At 62.1% G+C, this 18,213-nt stretch overlaps 1 protein-coding gene across 6 annotated transcripts; it reads left to right on the top strand.

Moving 5' to 3' along the window:
• The first annotated feature begins 245 nt into the window (after positions 1-245).
• MORN4 (MORN repeat containing 4) lies at positions 246-17,978 on the top strand. 6 transcript variants are annotated; one of them, XM_074999350.1, is made up of 7 exons: positions 3,992-4,101; positions 5,030-5,230; positions 6,145-6,285; positions 15,100-15,197; positions 16,055-16,169; positions 16,400-16,509; positions 16,711-17,978. In XM_074999350.1, exons 4-7 carry the CDS (start codon positions 15,131-15,133, stop codon positions 16,857-16,859), a joined length of 441 nt encoding a protein of 146 aa, XP_074855451.1. In that variant the 5' UTR covers positions 3,992-4,101; positions 5,030-5,230; positions 6,145-6,285; positions 15,100-15,130; the 3' UTR covers positions 16,860-17,978. The 6 variants fall into 6 exon arrangements, with proteins under 6 accessions (XP_074855446.1, XP_074855448.1, XP_074855450.1 ...); XM_074999347.1 differs by lacking the exons at positions 3,992-4,101; positions 6,145-6,285 and adding an exon at positions 295-393; XM_074999349.1 differs by lacking the exons at positions 3,992-4,101; positions 6,145-6,285 and adding an exon at positions 319-393 and having other exon boundaries at positions 5,035-5,230.
• Positions 17,979-18,213: the final 235 nt, after the last annotated feature.

The following is an 18,213-nucleotide window of genomic DNA, read 5'->3' as shown; positions in this document are numbered from 1 at the left end:
TTTTTCCGCCCCGCACAAACATGGCCACCTCGAGAGCGGGGCTGCGCGCCCCGCACAAACATGGCGGCTCTGGGAGCGCTGCGGAGCGAGCGCCGCGCACAAACATGGCGAGAGCGGGGGCGGGTCCCTGCCGCTCCCAGCCATGACGGCTCGTGGGTAGAATCTTTGTCCCGCAGCAGGAGGCGGCTGGTGACAGGCCTGCCACGATGGCCAATGGGAAGCCATGTTGCTTCGGGTTGTCATGGCAGCAGCCAATGACAGGTGGGGATGGACTCAGGTGTCGTTGCCTAGGCGGCGCGGTGGGGGCAGCCGGGCCCTCGGCGGCGCTGGCGGCTGTCGATGGAGACTGGAGCCCCAGTGGGGAGCGGCGCCGGCGGGGAAACGCGAGTCGCGGTGAGGGGCCCCGTGCCGGCCGCGGGGGCGTTGGGGGTGGGGTACGGGTGTGTGAGGTATAGGCTGGGGGGTGGAGGGGTGGGGTATGGGCGTGTGAGGTATGGGCTGGGGGTAGAGGGGCGGGGTATGGGCGTGTGAGGTATGGGCTGGGGGGTGGAGGGGTGGGGTATGGGCGTGTGAGGTATGGGCTGGGGGGTGGAGGGGTGGGGTATGGGTGTGTGAGGTATGGGCTGGGGGTAGAGGGGCGGGGTATGGGTGTGTGAGGTATGGGCTGGGGGTAGAGGGGTGGGGTATGGGTGTGTGAGGTATGGGCTGGGGGGTGGAGAAGTGGGGTATGGGCGTGTGAGGTATGGGCTGGGGGGTGGAGGGGTGGGGTATGGGCGTGTGAGGTATGGGCTGGGGGGTGGAGGGGTAGGGTATGGGCGTGTGAGGTATGGGCTGGGGGGTGGAGGGGTGGGGTATGGGTGTGTGAGGTATAGGTTGGGGGTGGAGGGGCGGGGTATGGGTGTGTGAGGTATAGGTTGGGGGTGGAGGGGCGGGGTATGGGTGTGTGAGGTATGGGCTGGGGGTAGAGGGGTGGGGTATGGGTGTGTGAGGTATGGGCTGGGGGGTGGAGGGGCGGGGTATGGGTGTGTGAGGTATGGGCTGGGGGGTGGAGGGGTGGGGTACGGGTGTGTGAGGTATAGGTTGGGGGTGGAGGGGCGGGGTATGGGTGTGTGAGGTATGGGCTGGGGGGTGGAGGGGTGGGGTATGGGTGTGTGAGGTATGGGCTGGGGGTAGAGGGGCGGGGTATGGGTGTGTGAGGTATGGGCTGGGGGGTGGAGGGGTGGGGTATGGGTGTGTGAGGTATGGGCTGGGGGGTGGAGAAGTGGGGTATGGGCGTGTGAGGTATGGGTTGGGGGGTGGAGGGGCGGGGTATGGGCGTGTGAGGCATAGGGTGGGGGTGGAGGGGCGGGATATGGGTGTGTGAGGCATAGGGTGGGGGTGGAGGGGCGGGGTATGGGTGTGTGAGGCATAGGGTGGGGGGTGGAGGGGCGGGGTATGGGCGTGTGAGGTATAGGTTGGGGGTGGAGGGGCGGGATATGGGCGTGTGAGGCATAGGGTGGGGGTGGAGGGGCGGGGTATGGGCGTGTGAGGTATGGGCTGGGGGGTGGAGGGGCGGGGTATGGGCGTGTGAGGCATAGGGTGGGGGTGGAGGGGCGGGGTATGGGCGTGTGAGGCATAGGGTGGGGGTGGAGGGGCGGGGTATGGGCGTGTGAGGTATGGGCTGGGGGGTGGAGGGGCGGGGTATGGGCGTGTGAGGTATAGGTTGGGGGTGGAGGGGCGGGGTATGGGCGTGTGAGGCATAGGGTGGGGGTGGAGGGGCGGGGTATGGGTGTGTGAGGCATAGGGTGGGGGGTGGAGGGGCGGGGTATGGGCGTGTGAGGTATAGGTTGGGGGTGGAGGGGCGGGATATGGGCGTGTGAGGCATAGGGTGGGGGTGGAGGGGCGGGGTATGGGCGTGTGAGGTATGGGCTGGGGGGTGGAGGGGCGGGGTATGGGCGTGTGAGGCATAGGGTGGGGGTGGAGGGGCGGGATATGGGTGTGTGAGGCACAGGGTGGGGGTGGAGGGGCGGGGTATGGGCGTGTGAGGTATAGGTTGGGGTGGAGGGGCGGGGTATGGGCGTGTGAGGCATAGGGTGGGGGTGGAGGGGTGGGGTATGGGCGTGTGAGGTATGGGCTGGGGGGTGGAGGGGCGGGGTATGGGTGTGTGAGGTATGGGTTGGGGGTGGTGTATGGGCGTGTGAGGTATGGGCTGGGGGGTGGAGGGGCGGGGTATGGGCGTGTGAGGTATGGGCTGGGGGGTGGAGGGGCGGGGTATGGGCGTGTGAGGTATGGGCTGGGGGGTGGAGGGGCGGGGTATGGGCGTGTGAGGTATGGGCTGGGGGGTGGAGGGGCGGGGTATGGGCGTGTGAGGCATAGGGTGGGGGTGGAGGGGCGGGGTATGGGTGTGTGAGGTATGGGTTGGGGGTGGTGTATGGGCGTGTGAGGTATGGGCTGGGGGGTGGAGGGGCGGGGTATGGGCGTGTGAGGCATAGGGTGGGGGTGGAGGGGCGGGGTATGGGTGTGTGAGGTATGGGTTGGGGGTGGTGTATGGGCGTGTGAGGTATGGGTTGGGGGTGGTGTATGGGCGTGTGAGGTATGGGCTGGGGGGTGGAGGGGCGGGGTATGGGCGTGTGAGGCACAGGGTGGGGGTGGAGGGGCGGGGTACGGGCGTGTGAGGTATGGGTTGGGGGTGGTGTATGGGCGTGTGAGGTATGGGCTGGGGGGTGGAGGGGTGGGGTATGGGCGTGTGAGGCATAGGGTGGGGGTGGAGGGGCGGGGTATGGGCGTGTGAGGTATGGGCTGGGGGGTGGAGGGGCGGGGTATGGGTGTGTGAGGTATGGGTTGGGGGTGGGGTATGGGCGTGTGAGGTATAGGTTGGGGGTGGAGGGGCGGGGTACGGGCGTGTGAGGCAGAGGGTGGGGGTGGAGGGGCGGGGTATGGGTGTGTGAGGCATAGGGTGGGGGTGGGGTATGGGCGTGTGAGGTATGGGCTGGGGGGTGGAGGGGCGGGGTATGGGCGTGTGAGGTATGGGCTGGGGGGTGGAGGGGCGGGGTATGGGCGTGTGAGGTATGGGCTGGGGGGTGGAGGGGCGGGGTATGGGCGTGTGAGGTATGGGCTGCGGGGTGGAGGGGCGGGGTATGGGCGTGTGAGGCATAGGGTGGGGGTGGAGGGGCGGGGTATGGGCGTGTGAGGCATAGGGTGGGGGTGGAGGGGCGGGGTATGGGTGTGTGAGGTATGGGTTGGGGGTGGTGTATGGGCGTGTGAGGTATGGGCTGGGGGGTGGAGGGGCGGGGTATGGGCGTGTGAGGTATGGGCTGGGGGGTGGAGGGGCGGGGTATGGGCGTGTGAGGCACAGGGTGGGGGTGGAGGGGCGGGGTACGGGCGTGTGAGGTATGGGTTGGGGGTGGTGTATGGGCGTGTGAGGTATGGGCTGGGGGGTGGAGAAGGGGCGCCTCTGGATCAGTTCACAGGATCCTGCTGCTGCCTAGCTCCGCTCCTTGGCAGTCACTGATTGGGGTGGGGTGCTGATTCAGGGCAGGGCTGAGGTTCTAACGCTGCTTTCCCCACAGCGCCTGGCCGCAGGGAATCTCTCTGTGGACAGTGGTACGGGGCAGCGGGCGGGTAGCACCCATCACACAATGGTTCCTGCGCGCACACACTGTAGGCTGTATGCCACATGGCAGTTTCTGTCACCGGCACTCACGTTTGGGTGGAACTGGTGCGAGAGGTACGGTCCCTTCTCCATGGGAGGCAGGACAATCCCTCGTCCCTGGGCAGCTCAGATTCTCTCTCCTCCCTTACGTCCTCTCTCCCAGCTCTGGATCACAAACTCCTGTGGTTTCTGGCATCTGGAGTCTGCGCATCTCTCCAGGAAGCAATCCAAGCGAGTGCTTCTCTGCGTTCCACCCCCGCCCCTCTCGGCCTCTCGTCAAGGCGGAGAGCCCAAGCGGAGCTCTGGCTAGCCACGAGCACTTACCAGCTTGTCACTGACTAAGCCCCGTCCACCTTCTAGACAAGAAGCCCCTGCAGTCTCACTTTGGTCCTGCTGGCTGAGGAGCTCTCTGTCTCTCAGCTTCCACCCTGAGAGGGAGCTGCCCATCCCCGGCTCAGAGCACGATGCTGGTACGTTCCCACTCCAAAAAGCAAGCAAACAAACAAACAGGTAGCCCTTTCCTTTGGCTTGCATTGTAAGGCCTGCAGCTCAAAGTGTCCAGCTGGTCCCTGGAGGAGCCACGTGTCCTGGGGCATATGACTATGGGAGCTGCACGCCAGGCTAGCACTTGCTGCAGATGCATTTCTGGTGTCCCTTGGTGCCGTTACAAGCTGATCCTGGTTCTCTCAGTAACCGCTGTTTCCAAACCAGCTGCTGAGCCTCTGTTTGAATGGAAATGCTGACTAAGCTCACAGGCCCTCTGGGTGAGGGCTCTTAGTCTTGAATGTTGAACTGGAAGGCTAGTGGCACTAACTGTCCTGGTGATTGGAATCACGGTTTTGTGAGTAACGGAAGGGGGGAAAGAGATGGAGTGGCTGCTGGGACCCCGAGTACCTGTGAGTCAGCCCTGGCCCCCTGACCAAGCTGGAGGGCACAGTCTCTGATTGTTCACCACAGCTACCTGGCAGTGTGCTTCTTCCCCACTCTCTCTCCTCGCAGAAGGGAGCCAGCAGGGGAAGTCCTCTCTCTCCAGCTGGGACCTACAGGCTCACCGAGCCAGCCCTCTACAGCTCACGGGAGGCCAGCATGACCCCAGCAAACATGCTGAGCTCTCTGTGATCTGCATATGGGTGTGGTTGCTGGCCAAGGGATCCCCAGGAAGACCTGGCTCACCCACTGGCATCTTTGGACGTGCTGGGAGGCACTGGGGTGGGCAGAGGCTCCCCTGCTGGTACTGCCTTGGAGGCAGGCTCTCAGTCTCCCTGGTTTGTCGAGGTCTGAGTAGAACAGACCGCGGCATGCTGGGTTCTCAGTCCAGTGGCCATCGTGAGAAATGAATTGTCGGGTTATCAGAGACCCACCAGCACAAGGGTCACTGAGTACCCCCTTGTCTTGTAGGGCAGAGCAGAGACAACCTGGGAAGGGAAGGGGCACTGCAGCTGCTCCTGTAGCACCTTCCTGAGCTCACCTTCTGGCACCTCACATCAGCTCCCCACTTTGGCAGCATGAGCTCCAAGGCAGCAGCCTTTCTCCCTGCATGACTCTGTCCGCTGGGAAGCAGGAGTGGTGCTCACACAGCCCCCTCTCGGGGCTTGACAGGTACTAGCACAAAGCCATGGCTGGATTGTCCAGGGGAGGTCCTGCATCGGCAGCTGTGGTTCTACAGTGTGGCAGGGTGAGGCCAGAGGGCTTCGTCACAGTGGGAGAAAGGCAGCCCCAAAAGGGGAAAGGACCTGCTAACTACAAGCAGAGGGCAGCTAGAAGCAGCTGGGAGGGAGCTGGCTCTGGCAAACCGAGGCCCGCTGACTCCAATGCTAGCTTGCTGCAGGCCTTTAAAAACCTCCCCAGTTGGACGGTGGGGGAGAGTGGGAGGGCAGGGGGAGAGGTGTGGGAGAGGCAAAGCAAGAGAGCAAACGTTTGAGAGTGAGGCATACCAGCGCCAGCAGAGAGACAGCAGGGGAGGGAGTCCCAGGAGGAGTGGCTGGATTCCCTGCCACAGAGACCTGTTGCAAGCCCCAGCCCCGGGGGAGAGGAGCAGGAGACTGATCCAAGCAGTGGCCTGGGTAAGAGGGGCCCTGTGCCACAGCAGCCAGTGCCGGAGAGTGTTCTCTGCCCACCCACTGCCCATCAGAGTGCTTCGTGAGATGGACCTGGAGGCAGCCTTCAGGGAGCAGCAGCCAGAGCAGTGACCCGAGCCCTTCGAGCAGGACACCTTTCTGCTATTGCAGGGGTGCAGCCCGCTTGGGTTTGCCATAAGCAACAGCAGCCTGAGCCAAGCAGCTGCGATTTCCAGCGCACTTGGCCTGCTCACTGCTTCCTGAGGAGCAGCGATCTTCTGCCTTGAAGTGAGCATTGGTCCCCAGCTCTCGAACGCCTGTCTCCTCCATGGGCCTTAGGCTTTTCCTGGAGTCCACTGTCATCCTGGCACAGGCAGGAGCAGGAGCCACAGTCTCTGCCTTTCTGCCCAAGGCCTGCCTAGGGCGGGACATCAGCCCCCTCCTTTCCTCCTCCAGGTCCGTGTGTGCAGGAGTCTCCCCTCGGCAGTCTTAGGCGTAACCTCAGAGAAAACCTGCCTTGTTGAGAGAGGCTCAGGAACACCCAGGAGGGTGGCTGGACCCTGCACCTGGAGCCATCTGGCAAAATAGCGAATGCAGGCAAGTTCTCTGCTCTCTCTCAGCCTGTCACTGCCTGCCAGTGGTCTCCCATGGCCCACAGCTACACTGGGGAGCCACAAGGGCTAATGGATGTTACTTACCACCTGGTGTGAACATCTCAGGTCACCTGACCAGGGTTAGCCTTTGGGTCTGTAGCCACATGAAGTGCACAGGTGAACTGGTGAACACAATCTCTAATGCAAGGACTGGCAGGGCCTCCAGCCCTCCTCCTCCTCCTTCCCATCTCCTGTGCCAGGACCCTGGCCTCCATGAGTTGGTGATATCCCTGTGCTGCAGAGTCCCTAGTCAGATCCATGTTTCACCAAAGGTGTTGGCCAAGCTGTTCTGGTTGATTATCCTCTCTCCAGGTTTGTGTTCAGCACCCGCCTCACCTGGCCTTAGAGGTAAACCCTGGCTGCTTCTCGGTGCTGGTTGGCCTGAGGTGTCTGGAGTTACAGAGCAAACCCTGTCCAACCCTCCCCATCTGCCCCCAGCCATTAAAACACTCTGTTAATACAGAAGTCAAAGGTGGTAGCCGTGTAAGTCCCGCCTAGATGAGAGTCCTTCACTCACACAGAGCTTGGGAGGCCAGGCCTTGCTTACAGACAGCCTCCCAGCCTGAGAGACACTCACCACCAGCTTCACACCCTGTGATGGAGTGGGGGGAGGGCCTGTGTGAGTCAGGCTGGATGAGAGAGGCAAGCAGAGCAGCTCCCAGTGGCTAAGGATGACCCTGGGGCTACAACTGGCAGGTAACACCTCTGTCCTGAACAAAGAGGAGGGAGGAGCTGAGCTGGGTTTTTTGAATCGGGGGACGGCAGTTAGAGGCTAGGCAAAGGGAGAGCTAGAAGGCAGCCAGCCTGAGGAGGGGGAAAGCTACACCCCACAGGGGCACCCCTCGGGGTTTTCTCCCCAGGATGGGTTGGAAGGACTGTCTCTGACTGCTGTACTGATGCTTCTGTGAGAAACTGGGCACCTGTTGCCTAATAAACCTCCTGTTGTACCTGCTGAGTGAGAGTCTCTCCTGCCAGCGGACGGGGTGCAGTGCAGGGGGGCCCCTGAACCCCATCACACACCCCACAAAAGAAACACTGACCCAGGAACCAATCCCAGCAACAAACCCCATTATCAGGTCTGTCCACACAGCTACCCTGGTGACACCATCATAAGACCCAACCACATCAGCCATTCCATCAAGGGCTCGTTCACCTGCACGTCTGCTCATGTGAGATATTCCAGGGTTTCTCAGCCCTTTTCATAAAGTACCCCTTTAAAAAACATAAGTACCCCCAGACGTCTCTCACATACCCCTACGGGTACGCACACCACTGCTTGAGAAACAGGGTCCTAAGGTAACGTGAGGTCTGGAAACAAGCACCATTCAGCCTTTCCAGAGCACTGCGCCCTTTGCTGGAGTCAGATTTGTTTTGCATCCCACCGAGTTACACCTCACTTAAAGACTATGTGCTTACAAAGCCACGCAACAGCATCACTGCAGACTGCTCCTGAAAACTTGCAGACTTTCTACCACCTCATTCTCAAATAAAGGAATTGAAATAGAAGTATTTTACTTGTGTCTCAGCATAAGGCAGAGGAAACAGTAGAAATGAGTCATTGCCTGAATGAACTTTCAGATTTTACTGACTTTGCTAGTGTTTTGTATGTAGCCTGTTGTAAAACTAGGCAAATATCTAGATGAGCTGATGTACCCCCTGCAAGACTTGACATACCTCCAATGGTACACATATCCCCAGCTGAGAAACACCAGTATGAGCCATCATGTGCCAGCAGTAGCCCTCTGCCATGTACATGGGCCAGATCAGACTGTCTATACACATCAGAACGAATGGACACAAATCAGACATCAAGAATGGTAACATACAAGAACCTGTGAGAGAGCAATGTAACCAAAGTTACTGACTCCGACCTGGCCACCTTTCAGCAGAAAGACTTCAGAAACATATTGCCACATGAAACTGAGGAGCTGGAATTCATATGGAAATATGACGCATCAGAATGGGTCTGAGTAGGGGCAGGGAGTGGTGCTTTCATTCTCATAGGTGTTTCTCACCTTCTTATCCACGTCTACACTGCTTGGATCAGCTCTGAGGTGACACTCCCATTGCTGTAGCTCTACCACCTGGTTTTTTTCTTTCACTTCTTGCATCTGGGGAAGTGCGTTGCAACTCAACAAAGCTTACTCCCTACTAAAATTCAAAACAAAAAAGCAGTCTAGTAGCACTTTGAAGACAAACAAAATAATTTATTAGGTGAGCTTTCGTGGGACAGACCCACTTTGAAGAAGTGACTTTGAAGAAGCGGGTCTGTCCCATGAAAGCTCACCTAATAAGTTATTTTGTTCGTCTTTAAAGTGCTACTTGACTGCTTTTTTGTTCTGATAGTATATAGACTAGGACAGCTGTCTCTCTGCTCCTACTAAAATAGTTAGTCTGGGGTGTCACCAGAAGTTGAAGGGTTATAGGACACTTCTGTGGACCACCACCAGATGGGGCACCGTTTGCTAGTCTTTAGCTTGGGGCTTTGCAGGCCTGGAACCTTATGTCTGGGGAGGAAAGAGCCAAAGTGCACAGGTCTCCAGTTAATGTATTTTATTAACAAAAGTCAGCAGGAAGTGTAAATAAAATGTGTGGACTAGTCACCCCGAGAAGTGGATTAGTAGCGAGCAAATGAATGTACCGCTCTGCGTTACTGACGGCAGCAGTCCCCTCTAAGCCGTGCACGAGCCTGTGGGAGGCAGCAGGGTTGCTAGCACTCAGCCTGGAGGCAGCAGCATTGAGTTGCTGTGCCAACCCATAGCTTCAGTCCTAGCAAATAGGATTCAGGGAGGGCCGTCGCCACCCCCAGGTGAAGCTCCTGACGAACTGCTGCGTCACTCTCCCTGAAGACAGCCTGGCCAGGAACATGCCTTGGCTGCTCTGCACAAGGTTGGCCTCAAGCTCTGAGCAAGAGCCCTTTCCTCCCAAGCACCCCACCTACGGGAGTGCTTCTGCCTTCCTGACAGGACGGGTGCCTTGCAGTGACGGCTCAGTCATGCCCCTGTTCTCCTCAGCAGCAGCGGATGCCAGCCTCTCTCACTCTGGCTTCGTGGCCAGGCAAGGTGTAGTGCCCAGTCATCTGGAGGGGAGACTCCAGTGGCTTCAGCCCAGCCATCTGACCAGCAGTGCACGTCGGGCCTGGCCCAGCTACTCAGCTCTGCTGCCAGGATCCTGGGGCCAGGGTACAATGAGATTGGGGGAATGTAAGGGAATGGGGAAGTGCCAGCTGGGGCTAGGCAGCAGTAGAACCTTGAGTGCCCAGCCAAGGAGCTTGCAGTGAGTGTGGGACAAATGGAACTGGGGGAGAGGGGATCATTGAGCAGCGGGAGAACAGAACACGGGAGTGGGGGGCTTTGGGGAGCAGAACAGAACATGGGAGCGGGGGGGCTTTGGGGGGCGGGAGAACAGAACATGGGAGCGGGGGGGCTTTGGGGGGCGGGAGAACAGAACATGGGAGCGGGGGCTTTGGGGCGTGGGAGAACAGAACATGGGAGCGGGGGGCTTTGGGGAGCAGGAGAACAGAACTCGGGAGCGGGGGGCTTTGGGGAGCGGGAGAACAGAACTCGGGAGCGGGGGGCTTTGGGGAGCAGAACAGAACACGGTAACGGGGGCTTTGGGGAGTGGGAGAACAGAACATGGGATCAGGGGGCTTTGGGGAGCAGGAGAACAGAACATGGGAGCGGGGGATTTTGGGGAGTGGGAACAGAACATGGGAGCGGGGGGCTTTGGGGAGCAGGAGAACAGAACATGGGAGCGGGGGATTTTGGGGAGTGGGAACAGAACATGGGAGCGGGGGGCTTTGGGGAGCGGGAGAACAGAACATGGGAGCGGGGGCTTTGGGGAGCAGGAGAACAGAACATGGGAGCGGGGGCTTTGGGGAGCAGGAGAACAGAACATGGGAGCGGGGGATTTTGGGGAGCAGAACAGAACATGGGAGCGGGGGCTTTGGGGAGTGGGAGAACAGAATATGGGAGCAGGGGAATTTTGGGGAGCGGGAGAACAGAACACGGTAACGGGGGGCTTTGGGGAGTGGGAGAACAGAACATGGGAGCAGGGGCATTTTGAGGAGCGGGAGAACAGAACACGGTAACGGGGGGCTTTGGGGAGCAGGAGAACAGAACTCAGGAGCGGGGGGCTTTGGGGAGCAGGACAACAGAACACGGGAGCGGGGGGCTTTGGGGAGCAGAACAGAACATGGGAGCGGGGGGCTTTGGGGAGCAGGAGAACAGAACTCGGGAGCGGGGGGCTTTGGGGAGCGGGAGAACAGAACTCGGGAGCGGGGGGCTTTGGGGAGCGGGAGAACAGAACTCGGGAGTGGGGGGCTTTGGGGAGCAGAACAGAACACGGTAACGGGGGCTTTGGGGAGTGGGAGAACAGAACATGGGAGCAGGGGGCTTTGGGGAGCAGGAGAACAGAACATGGGAGCGGGGGATTTTGGGGAGTGGGAACAGAACATGGGAGCAGGGGGCTTTGGGGAGCGGGAGAACAGAACATGGGAGCGGGGGCTTTGGGGAGCAGGAGAACAGAACATGGGAGCGGGGGATTTTGGGGAGTGGGAACAGAACATAGGAGTGGGGGGCTTTGGGGAGCAGAACAGAACATGGGAGCGGGGGCTTTGGGGAGTGGGAGAACAGAATATGGGAGCAGGGGAATTTTGGGGAGCGGGAGAACAGAACACGGTAACGGGGGGCTTTGGGGAGCGGGAGAACAGAACATGGGAGCAGGGGCATTTTGGGGAGCGGGAGAACAGAACACGGTAACGGGGGGCTTTGGGGAGCAGGAGAACAGAACTCAGGAGCGGGGGGCTTTGGGGAGCAGGACAACAGAACACGGGAGCGGGGGGCTTTGGGGAGCAGAACAGAACATGGGAGCGGGGGGCTTTGGGGAGCGGGAGAACAGAACATGGGAGTGGGGGGCTTTGGTGAGCAGAACAGAACATGGGAGCGGGGGGCTTTGGGGAGCGGGAGAACAGAACATGGGAGCGGGGGGCTTTGGGGCGCGGGAGAACAGAATATGGGAGATGGGGGATTTTGGGGAGCGGGAGAACAGAACGGTAACGGGGGGCTTTGGGGAGCAGGAGAACAGAACATGGGAGCGGGGGGCTTTGGGGAGCGGGACAACAGAACACGGGAGCGGGGGGCTTTGGGGAGCAGGAGAACAGAACATGGGAGCGGGGGATTTTGGGGAGTGGGAACAGAACATGGGAGAAGGGGGCTTTGGGGAGCAGAACAGAACATGGGAGCGGGGGGCTTTGGGGAGCGGGAGAACAGAACATGGGAGCGGGGGCTTTGGGGAGCAGGAGAACAGAACATGGGAGTGGGGGATTTTGGGGAGTGGGAACAGAACATGGGAGCGGGGGGCTTTGGGGAGCAGAACAGAACATGGGAGCGGGGGCTTTGGGGAGTGGGAGAACAGAACATGGGAGCGGGGGGCTTTGGGGAGCGGGAGAACAGAACATGGGAGCAGGGGGATTTTGGGGAGCAGAACAACACGGGAGCAGGGGCATTTTGGGGAGCGGGAGAACAGAACACGGTAATGGGGGGCTTTGGGGAGCAGGAGAACAGAACTCGGGAGCGGGGGGCTTTGGGGAGCGGGACAACAGAACACGGGAGCGGGGGGCTTTGGGGAGCAGGAGAACAGAACATGGGAGCGGGGGGCTTTGGGGAGCAGAACAGAACATGGGAGCGGGGGGCTTTGGGGAGCGGGAGAACAGAACATGGGAGCGGGGGGCTTTGGGGAGCAGAACAGAACACGGTAAAAGGGGGCTTTGGGGAGCGGGAGAACAGATCACGGTAATGGGGGGCTTTGGGGAGCAGAACAGAACCCAGGAGCGGGGGGCTTTGGGGAGCAGGAGAACAGAACACGGGAGCGGGGGGCTTTGGGGAGCAGGAGAACAGAACACGGTAACAGGGGGCTTTGGGGCGCAGGAGAACAGAACATGGGAGCAGGGGATTTTGGGGAGCAGAACAACACAGGAGTGGGGGGCTTTGGGGTGCGGGAGAACAGAACATGGGAGCAGGGGGATTTTGGGGAGCGGGAGAACAGAACACGGTAACGGGGGGCTTTGGGGAGCGGGAGAACAGAACTCGGGAGTGGGGGGCTTTGGGAAGCAGGAGAACAGAACTCGGGAGCGGGACAACAGAACACGGGAGCCGGGGGCTTTGGGGAGCGGGAGAACAGAACATGGGAGCAGGGGGCTTTGGGGAGCAGAACAGAACACGGTAACGGGGGGCTTTGGGGAGCAGAACAGAACACGGTAACGGCGGGCTTTGGGGAGTGGGAGAACAACATGGGAGCGGGGGGCTTTGGGGAGCAGAACAGAACACGGTAAAAGGGGGCTTTGGAGAGCGGGAGAACAGAATATGGTAATGGGTTTGGGGAGCAGGAGAACAGAACATGGGAGCAGGGGGATTTTGGGGAGCAGAACAACATGGGAGCGGGGGGCTTTGGGGCGCGGGAGAACAGAACATGGGAGCGGGGGGCTTTGAGGAGCGGGAGTCTTTGGGGAGCGGGAGAACAGAACACGGTAACGGGGGGCTTTGGGGAGCAGAACAGAACACGATAACGGCGGGCTTTGGGGAGTGGGAGAACAACATGGGAGCGGGGGGCTTTGGGGAGCAGAACAGAACACGGTAAAAGGGGGCTTTGGAGAGCGGGAGAACAGAATATGGTAATGGGTTTGGGGAGCAGGAGAACAGAACATGGGAGCAGGGGGATTTTGGGGAGCAGAACAACATGGGAGCGGGGGGCTTTGGGGCGCGGGAGAACAGAACATGGGAGCGGGGGGCTTTGAGGAGCGGGAGTCTTTGGGGAGCGGGAGAACAGAACACGGTAACGGGGGGCTTTGGGGAGCAGAACAGAACACGATAACGGCGGGCTTTGGGGAGCGGGAGAACAGAACATGGGAGCGGGGGCTTTGGGGAGCAGGAGAACAGAACATGGGAGCGGGGGGCTTTGGGGAGCAGAACAGAACACGGTAACGGGGGGCTTTGGGGAGCAGAACAGAACACGATAACGGCAGGCTTTGGGGAGCGGTAGAACAGAACATGGTAATGGGGGGTTTGGGGAGCAGGAGAACAGAACATGGGAGTGGGGGGCTTTGGGGAGCAGGAGAACAGAACACGGTAACGGGGGGCTTTGGGGAGCAGGAGAACAACATGGGAGCGGGGGGCTTTGGGGAGCGGGAGAACAGAACATGGGAGCGGGGGGCTTTGGGGAGCAGAACAGAACACGGTAAAAGGGGGCTTTGGGGAGCGGGAGAACAGATCACGGTAATGGGGGGCTTTGGGGAGCAGAACAGAACCCAGGAGCGGGGGGCTTTGGGGAGCAGGAGAACAGAACATGGGAGCGGGGGGCTTTGGGGAGCAGGAGAACAGAACATGGGAGCGGGGGGCTTTGGGGAACAGAACAGAACACGGTAAAAGGGGGCATTGGGGAGCAGGAGAACAGAACATGGGAGCAGGGGGATTTTGGGGAGCAGAACAACACTGGAGCGGGGGGCTTTGGGGCGCGGGAGAACAGAACATGGGAGCGGGGGGTTTTGGGGAGTGGGAGAACAGAACACGGTAACGGGGGGCTTTGGGGAGCAGAACAGAACATGGTAACGGGGCGCTTTGGGGAGCGGGAGAACAGAACATGGGAGCGGGGGGCTTTGGGGAGCAGAACAGAACACGGTAACGGGGGGCTTTGGGGCGCGGGAGAACAGAACATGGGAGCGGGGGGCTTTGGGGAGCGGGAGAACAGAACACGGGAGCGGGGGGCTTTGGGGAGCAGAACAGAACACGGTAACGGGGGGCTTTGGGGAGCAGAAGAACAGAACATGGGAGCGTGGGGCTTTGGGGAGCAGAACAGAACACGGTAACGGGAGGCTTTGGGGAGCAGGAGAACAGAACATGGGAGCGGGGGGCTTTGGGAAGCGGGAGAACAGAACATGGGAGCGGGGGGCTTTGGGGAGCGGGAGAACAGAACACGGGAGTGGGGGGCTTTGGGGACCGGGAGAACAGAACATGGGAGCGGGGGGCTTTGGGGAGCAGAACAGAACACGGTAAAAGGGGGCATTGGGGAGCAGGAGAACAGAACATGGGAGCAGGGGGCTTTGGGGAGCGGGAGAACAGAACACGGGAGTGGGGGGCTTTGGGGAGCAGAACAGAACACAGTAACGGGGGGCTTTGGGGAGCAGAACAGAACATGGGAGCGGGGGGCTTTGGGGAGCAGGAGAACAGAACATGGGAGCGGGGGGCTTTGGGGACCGGGAGAACAGAACATGGGAGTGGGGGGCTTTGGGGAGCAGGGGGCTTTGGAGAGCAGGAGAACAGAATATGGAAGCGGGGGGCTTTGGGGAGCGGGAGAACAGAACATGGGAGTGGGGGGCTTTGGGGAGCAGAACAGAACATGGGAGCGGGGGGGCTTTGGGGAGCAGGAGAACAGAACATGGGAGCGGGGGGCTTTGGGGAGTGGGAGAACAGAACATGGGAGAGGGGGGCTTTGGGGAGCGGGAGAACAGAACACGGGAGCGGGGGGCTTTGGGGAGCAGGAGAACAACATGGGAGCGGGGGGCTTTGGGGAGCGGGAGAACAGAACATGGGAGCGGGGGGCTTTGGGGAGCGGGAGAACAACATGGGAGGTGGGGGTGCTGTGGGCAGCCGGGGGGCATCACCCAGCATACAGCCTGGCTTGGAGCTTTGGAGATGGGAAACCGGCCTGGCCAGGGCTCCGCACACCCAGCCGGCTGTGGGTTCTCACCTCCCGCCCCCCACAGGTGCAGTCTCGCCCTCCCAGGAGCTGGCACCATGACCCTGACCAAGGGCTCCTTCACCTACGCCAGCGGGGAGGAGTACTGTGGGGAGTGGAAGGAAGGTGAGCGGCACAGCACCATGTATTGGCTGCGTCTCCCAGTCGGTCCCACAGGAGGGCAGAGACAGGTTGTATGGGCCCAAGCTGGTCTGCCCCAAGTGAGGCTACCAGGCTCCTTAGAGAATCAGTAAGCCAGGTCCTTCCCAGACAGCCTCTGCCCCCGGTTCCTGGGCCCTCATCTGCTCCCCAGCTTCTGTCTCCCAGCCTTCCACTTGGCCCCCGGCCACTGCCCTGGGAATGAGCGGTGTCCCCCAGGGAGCCCTGTTCTCATCGGCGTGGGGGTGGGCTGGCTGTGCAGCACAACTCTCCCCCGGCTGCCCACCACTGCCAGATGCTGCCCCCTTTCCCCCCGTCCAAATCCCTCTGGCAGTTCCCAGTCCGTAGGGCGGAGAGCAGGCGAGTGGCCTGTGCCCCCAGGGGCTCAGCTGTATCCCACCTCGGCAGGTCCAGCTCTCTGGGGACATGGGCCCTGTGCCTGGCACTTCCTGTCAGGACTCCCCATGCTCCCTCCCTGCCCCATGCGTGGATTGGCCCCATAGGGGGAGGCTGTTACAACGTCCTTCTGCTGCACCAGCCTGCGCAGAGCCCAGCTGCCAATAGAAGCTGCCACCCTCGGGCACCGGCAGGCTGGTGTTGGGGTGCCTGCCCTGTTGGGGTAGTTGGACACAGCACGGGCCCCTCTGAGCCCCAGCTGTGCATTGCTCTGGCTAAAACAGCCAGAGGGCCCCAGGCTGGGAGCCAGGCTGGTCCTGGCGTTCCCCACGTAGTCGGCGTGTGGCTGCTGGGACCCAGCACTGCCCTGTCCCTGGCGGGCGGATGGGCCCTGCAGCCGGTGCTGTGACACTGCCTGTCTCGCCTAGGCCGCAGGCACGGCGTTGGCCAGCTGACCTTTGCGGACGGTGGTACCTACCTGGGCCACTTTGAGAACGGGCTCTTCCATGGCTGCGGGGTCCTCACCTTCTCCGACGGCTCCAGGTGGGTGTGGCCCCCCCGGCAGGCACTGGGGTGGAGGGCACTGAACAGGGCTGTCGTGTCTGGCCCCCGTCCACTCCTGTGCACGCCTCGTCCTCCCACTGGGGCCGCCCTCCCTGCCCCTGCCCGCAGGGCTCTGCCAGTCCAGCCTGGCAGAGCCGGGTGGGGAGCAGGAGCGGCCCAGGCCTGGCGTGCCGGGCAGGGAGCCTGATGCGGGGGCTCCCTCTGCACAGGTACGAGGGGGAGTTCGCGCAGGGCAAGTTCAGCGGCGTTGGCGTCTTCACGCGCTACGACAACATGACCTTCGAGGGGGAGTTCAGGAGCGGGCGTGTGGACGGCTTCGGTGAGTGCCAGGCCGCCCCAGGGAGCAGCCGCAGCCGCAGCCCAGCCTAGCCGCACCAGCGGGATGACCAGCCGGGGCAGAGGTGGCCAGGCAGCCCCGCTCTCCAGCACAGCCCCCGCTCCCCAACCCTCCCGCCCCTCTGCTCCCAGCCCGCTGCCTGCGGCTCCCTTCCCCGTGACTCCTTGCTCTTCCCTTCCCCAGGTCTCCTGACCTTCCCCGACGGCTCCCACGGGGTGCCCCGCAGCGAGGGCTTCTTTGAGAACAACAAGCTGCTGCGGCGGGAGAAGTGCCCGGCTGTGATCCAGAGGGCGCAAAGTGCCTCCAGGTCCGCACACAACCTCCCAGCCTGAGCGTGCCGCCCCCTCCGGCTCCCATGCTGCAGCCACTCTGGCACAAGAGCCCCCGGGCAGGAGCCAGGCCAGGGGGTGGCACGGCCAGTCTGCCTGCCCGTGGTGGGCTGGCATGGCTGTCCCTCACCCTCCTGCTGGATACAGAGCTCCCGCCCTGGCACCCCAGGGCTCCAACTGCTGCCCCCACGGGGAGGGACGAGATCCCTTCCCTGGGGCTTTGCCCTCTGCCTTGGGGCATGTGGGGCCCAAGGATCCTCCACCCAGAGCCCTGGGCCCAGGCTGCCAGGCAGCCTTGCTGTGGAGGGGGCAACGTGCCATGGCCTTGGCACCCGCAGCTGGGGAGCTGCTGTCCCTGCCGCTCACTGCCAGGCAGGGCAGGCTGCAGGGGCAGTGCCCAGCCGGAGCCCCCAGCTCCGTGGGAGGAGTGCTGCTCCCTGGCAGCTGCTGGCCACCAGAGCTGTCACCGGCCTGCGTCCACTGGAGCGAGCTGGTGCCTCCCTGCCCCATCTTTCAACGCTGCGGGCAGGGCCCCGCCCCCTCGTTCTGGCCCTGTGCCCATGGCTTGGCCTCCCCTCGCAGCTGTCCCAGCCATGCCCTGGGTACAGAGGGGGCCCGGGGCTGTCGAGTTGCTGTTGGACTGAAGCGGGGCTGGAGCTGTGCCCATGATTCCCCTGCCCCCGCGTCTCAGCCCCCTCCCTCCCTGCCGTGCTGCCAGGGGGCGCTGGGCAGGGCCGGGCCGGGGCGTGCTCGCTGTGCTGACATCATCCTGTTGCCCACGGGGGCTTAGGCAGCAGGGAGCCCGGGGGAGCCCGGGGGCCTGGCCTCTGGGAGAACGGGCGGGGAGGCTGCACAGTGGCAGTGGTGTGGCACTGGGGTGACTAGGAAGGGCAGGGCCAGCAGCAGGAGGCGGTAGGAGCGGGGGCTGGGCTCCAGGGCAGGGGGCAGTATGGGGGCCGCCCCCGTGCCTGCTTGCCTGGGGTGGGTTCTCTGGCAGAGCAGGGCCTGCGTGTGGGACCAGCCCAGCCTGCGTCGCGGGCCCCTTGTGCCTTGCTGTGCCCAGCGCCACGCTGCCGCCGCGCCCCCAGGGGCCTCGGCAAATAAACCCCATTGCCAAACCTGCCTGCACGTGCCGTGTGTGAGGTGAGCGGGGCCCGGCCAGGAGGGCCTCCCTTCCCCCGCCAGCTCGGGGAGGGCGACCCCAGGGCGCCCACGGGCCACTTGGTGAGGGGCCCTAACAGCTGCCATATCCCAGTGGAGCCCCAAGGCGCAGGCGCAGACACCCGAGGGCCCAGCCCTGGCCGCATGATGCTTCTCCCCATTAGCGGTGAGCCGCGGAGTCTGGGGGATGCCCACG

Source organism: Carettochelys insculpta, chromosome 7 (genome assembly GCF_033958435.1).
Source record: "Carettochelys insculpta isolate YL-2023 chromosome 7, ASM3395843v1, whole genome shotgun sequence".
NCBI lineage: Eukaryota > Metazoa > Chordata > Testudines > Carettochelyidae > Carettochelys > Carettochelys insculpta.
This window is presented reverse-complemented; position numbering and strand designations above follow the sequence as displayed.